The sequence below is a fragment of the Rutidosis leptorrhynchoides genome, chromosome 9 (assembly GCF_046630445.1).
Source record: "Rutidosis leptorrhynchoides isolate AG116_Rl617_1_P2 chromosome 9, CSIRO_AGI_Rlap_v1, whole genome shotgun sequence".
In the NCBI taxonomy this organism is placed as follows: Eukaryota; Viridiplantae; Streptophyta; class Magnoliopsida; order Asterales; family Asteraceae; genus Rutidosis; species Rutidosis leptorrhynchoides.
In genome coordinates, this window is record NC_092341.1 from 65,837,959 (window position 1) to 65,842,720 (window position 4,762).

Below are 4,762 nucleotides of genomic sequence, written 5' to 3' on the forward strand. Positions count from 1 at the left end.
AAGTTACCACAAATACACCAACACCTTAACGTTATTTTGCCAATGCATAATATCGAGTATATATTTACATTTCCATATACGGAGTATTATTTAAGATTAAGGGTGTGTTTGGCATTACCAGCTGGAGCTAGAGCTTATTCTTTGTATAAGTGTCCGGTCAAATTAGTTGGAGCTAGAGTTTTTAAATTACATATAATGGACGATAAATATATGATATGATAAATAATAAATAATTATATAAGAATAAAATATATAATTTCTCATTTCATAAATTAGAAACTATTTATTATGCTTTTAAATTACATAAAATGGACTATAAATATATGGTTTGATAAATAATAAATAATTATATAGGAATGAAATATGTAATTTCTCATTTTTTATAAGTTATGAACTTATTTTTTAAGCTAGTTCAACTACTTTATTTTTTCAAAATGTTTTTTCATAAGCTTTGAAATTATGTCTTCCGAACGATGTTGCTAGTTTAAACTTATGAAGAAAAAAATATCATCCGGTTCTCAAAACCTTCAATAACCTCTGCGACCAAACACACATTTTAATTAGTAGTAGACCATTCTCATCGGTACGTCTTCAAAGTGCGCCCTCATCTTGCCCTTGAAGGCACCAATGGCAATGGTAGTGCATAGCTCCGCCCTCAAAATCCCAACCATGGCTCGCCCTCACATTTTTCTTTTCTACGCATATTCCAGGACGAGGTGAGAGAAACAATATGCATTAATTATTTGTACCAAAAGCTTAAAACGTTGTAACTTATTTATTTAATTAAATTTTGTGGGTTAGTTGTGTGTATTGGGTATCTTATGTGTATGTGATGGAAGAAAATAGAGTAAAAGCTAATGCCACTCAGTTGTGATAATGTGTTTGAGAAGGAAGGATGTCATTAGGAATGAGATTGGTATAGGTACCATATTGTATCGTACTGATACTGAAAATTCCGATACCAAAAATAAGGAAATCGAGAACCGAATACATACCGAATATCGAAATCAGTATCGGCTCGGTACCGGCATTTTCGGTATTATACCCGTTTGTCCCGAATTTACATTTTTTTCGATTTTTTCGATTTTTCTTTTTCAATTCACATAACTAATATTGTCACACAACTAATATTGGTACGTTCTTTCAATTATATTCACGTTTTGAAAAGGGTTTCATGACATTTTGAGAATAGAAGGTAGTGTGAAAGTTGTATGAAGTGATTTGCATGGGTACGAATAGCGAATGGTACTGATACCGTACCGGTACCGATACTGAATGGTACCGTACCGAATGGTACCGATACCGAAATCGTCTCAAATCAAGAACCGATACCGATACCGAAATTGTATTTAAACCTTCCCGTAGGATCTTCACTCACTGCATTCGTTTCATTTCTTCCTACAAAAAAAATAAAAATAAAAAAATAATAATAAAAAAAAAACATGTTTTCTTCCTCTTCTTTCATTTACGTTGATCAAAACCCTAATGATTCCTTGCCTTCAGTTCTCACTTTCACCATCTTCTTTTACGTCGTCGTTTTCGTATCTATTTTCAGTTTCCTTTTAGCTCCCGGTGGTCTCGCATGGGCTCTCATCAAACCCCGTCCCAAATCCTCCATCCCGGGCCCCACCGGCCCCCCTTTTATCGGACTTGTTTTCACTTTCACTTCTGAACTCACCCACAAGACTTTATCAAATCTTTCCATCACTTTCAACGCTAAAAAGCTCATGGCTTTTTCAATCGGGTTGACTCGTTTCATCATCTCAAGTCACCCGGAAACCGCCAAAGAAATATTAAACTCTTCCGCGTTTGCTGACCGTCCGATCAAAGAGTCAGCGTACGAGCTTTTGTTTCACCGTGCAATGGGGTTCGCTCCATACGGTGAATATTGGCGAAATTTGAGAAAGATCTCAGCGACCCATTTGTTTAGCCCGAAAAGGGCATCCGGGTTTGGGCTTTCTCGTGAAAATATCGGGTTGAAAATGATTTGTCAAGTTGAAACATCCATGAAAGAAAATGGTGTTGTTGAAGTTAAAAAGATACTTCACTTTAGTTCCTTAAACAATGTCATGATGTCTGTTTTCGGAAAGTCATATGATGATTTTAATCAAAATGGCGGCGACGGTTGTGAACTTGAAAAGTTAGTTAGCGAAGGGTATGAATTACTTGGGATATTTAATTGGAGTGATCATTTTCCTATTGTTAGTTGGTTTGATCTTCAAGGAGTTAGGAGAAGGTGTAGGGATTTGGTGAATAAAGTTGATGTTTTTGTTGAGGAGATTATTAAAGAACATAGAGACAGAAGATCTCGGGGTGTTTATGTTGGTAATTTTGTTGATGTTTTGCTTGATTTGGAAGAAGAAAATAAGTTCACTGATGCTGATATGATCGCTGTTCTTTGGGTAATACTTTAGTTTTTATTTTTTATTTTAATATTTTTGAGCCATATTCACATTTATATAAGACCATTTTTACTGGTCATGGAGTGGTTGGTGGTGGGGCGTGATGAAGTGTTTTTGTGGGGTATAGCGGTGATTTGACAAAGGTAATGGCGTAATGCAGTTTATAGTGGTATGAGGTGATGGTTGTGTGATGAAGTTATATCATTATTTTAATTAATTTAATTAAATTATAAATGGAATTATTTAATTTTAATTTTTGATTGGTTAAAAACCACATCACCTTCATGTAATGGAATCATCACGCCACACAAAATTACTCGGGGTGATCCGTACACCACTTCCTTTTTGCCATACACTACTAAAGAAATTTGTTTGACAATTTTACCCTTTTTATATTTATCACATCACACCCTCCACTTTCACCTTAATTTAAATTATATTATAAACTGAGACAACAACCTTAATATGAACGGGCTTAACTCTCCACGTATCTCTCTCGGTGTTTTTTTAACAATAATTCATATTCGTATACTAATGATTCAAACAAATTAATTTATTTAGATCCAAAGTGTAGAAATTTATTTACAAGTTTTTTTTGTATTGTTCACGACCCCACAACCCACAACCCAGTTGAACAAACGCAACAATTTCAATTCCATAACCGTCGTAATCTCCGCCGTCATTGTCACCGTCGTATTTGAAACAAGATCTTGTTTAATCAGTTTTTTATATCATCGATTAAACAAGATATTGTTCTTAAACAAGGTCTTGTTAAACAAGATCGCGAGCATCATATTTGAAAAAAGATCTTGTTCATTCGGTGTTTAAATCATCGTCACATCATCGCCACCGTCGTAATCGCCGCCGTCCCACTTCGTTTGCCTCGAGTTATCATTTGCTAAATAGTTCGTTTCGGTTTGTTTGGATGAATTTGTATTTAATTATTCTATTTATATAGAAGATGATGACTTGTATTTGATTATTGATATTCGATTTTGCAATGGGGCGTGGATAGTAGAAGCGGTCATTTTGTTCCTAGACTGATAATTTAATTTGAAAGTGAGAGGGTCTGATGTGCTAAATAAAAAGGAAGGGTAAAATTGTCATATAAATTTATTTGGTGGTGTATGGTAAAAAAGATGTGGTGTACGGATCACCTTTCAAAATTACTACAACGTGATGGTGCCGTGATGGTGCAAGTTTTGAGGCTATCGCTCTGCACTGTTAAAGGTCTAAGTTGAACATTCTAAATTTAATAATTTTTGTTACATACGTCATCTTAGTCCGGAAGAATCTCTATATTAATTATTAAAATTTAGTGGACTTGAGAATCAAATCAGTATTTTTGCGCCATATGCAACATAAGTATAGCATAACTCTGATTCTATTAAAAAAAAAATTACATACGTCATCTTAGTGTGGAAGAATCTGTATTTATAATAAAAAAAAATTAGTGGACATGAGAATCAAGAACCAAGAATAAAAATTTCTATGTTTATTTTTAGTATTAATATTAGTTGATTTTTATGTTAGTTAATAATTTTTTCAATTATTTTATAGGAAATGATATTCAGGGGAACTGACACTGTGGCAATACTGTTGGAGTGGATTCTAGATCGAATGGTGTTACACAAGGACATTCAAGCTAAGGCACAAGCCGAGATCGAACGGGTTGTGGGGCGAGAGCGTAAAGTGACTGATTCAGACCTTGAAAACCTTCCTTACCTACATGCAATTGTTAAAGAGACCCTGCGTGTTCACCCACCGGGCCCACTTTTGTCTTGGGCTCGTTTGGCGATCCACGACACTCAAATGGGCCCGCATGTGGTTCCTGCGGGCACCACTGCTATGGTGAACATGTATGCAATTACCCATGATGAAAGTGTGTGGGTCGAGCCCAATCAATTCAACCCTGATCGGTTCTTGATTGAGGATGTTTCAATTATGGGTTCGGACTTGAGGTTAGCTCCCTTTGGTGCTGGGAGGAGGGTGTGCCCAGGTAAGGCAATGGGTTTGGCCACGGTTCATTTGTGGCTAGCCCAACTACTGCACAACTTCAAATGGGTCCCGGCTGGCCTGGTTGATTTGTCTGAGTGCTTGAAGATGTCTTTGGAGTTGAAGAAGCCGTTGGTTTGCAAGGCTGTGGCAAGGACATGATGGTAATTTCAAGGAAAACAAACTTAATTAGTGGTATTATGGTTAGTAGTTCATTTTCTGAATTTATTTATGAATTATAAATCTTTCCATTAGTATGCTAAGTGTGTTGATGGAATGTATGACTGATTTGATATTAGCAAGACGAACAGTAAACTAATAAGCAATTAATAAGGCAGAATTTAACGTGAAACACTTCCAACTTA

General features: G+C 35.7%; 1 protein-coding gene across 1 annotated transcript; it reads left to right on the plus strand.

Annotated features, from left to right (window-relative positions):
* The first annotated feature begins 1,487 nt into the window (after positions 1–1,487).
* Positions 1,488–4,559, plus strand: LOC139868131 (cytochrome P450 78A5-like). Its single transcript, XM_071856466.1, has 2 exons — positions 1,488–2,402; positions 3,963–4,559. The coding sequence occupies exons 1-2, from the start codon at positions 1,728–1,730 to the stop codon at positions 4,557–4,559; spliced, it is 1,272 nt and encodes a 423-aa protein (XP_071712567.1). The 5' UTR covers positions 1,488–1,727.
* The last annotated feature ends 203 nt before the right edge of the window (positions 4,560–4,762 follow it).

Coding starts and splice junctions, on each gene's coding strand:
- LOC139868131 (XM_071856466.1), top strand. CDS start 1,728: ATGGCTTTTTCAATCGGGTTGACTCGTTTCATCATCTCAAGTCACCCG. Junction 2,403..3,962: donor ATATGATCGCTGTTCTTTGG/GTAATACTTTAG, acceptor ATTATTTTATAG/GAAATGATATTCAGGGGAAC.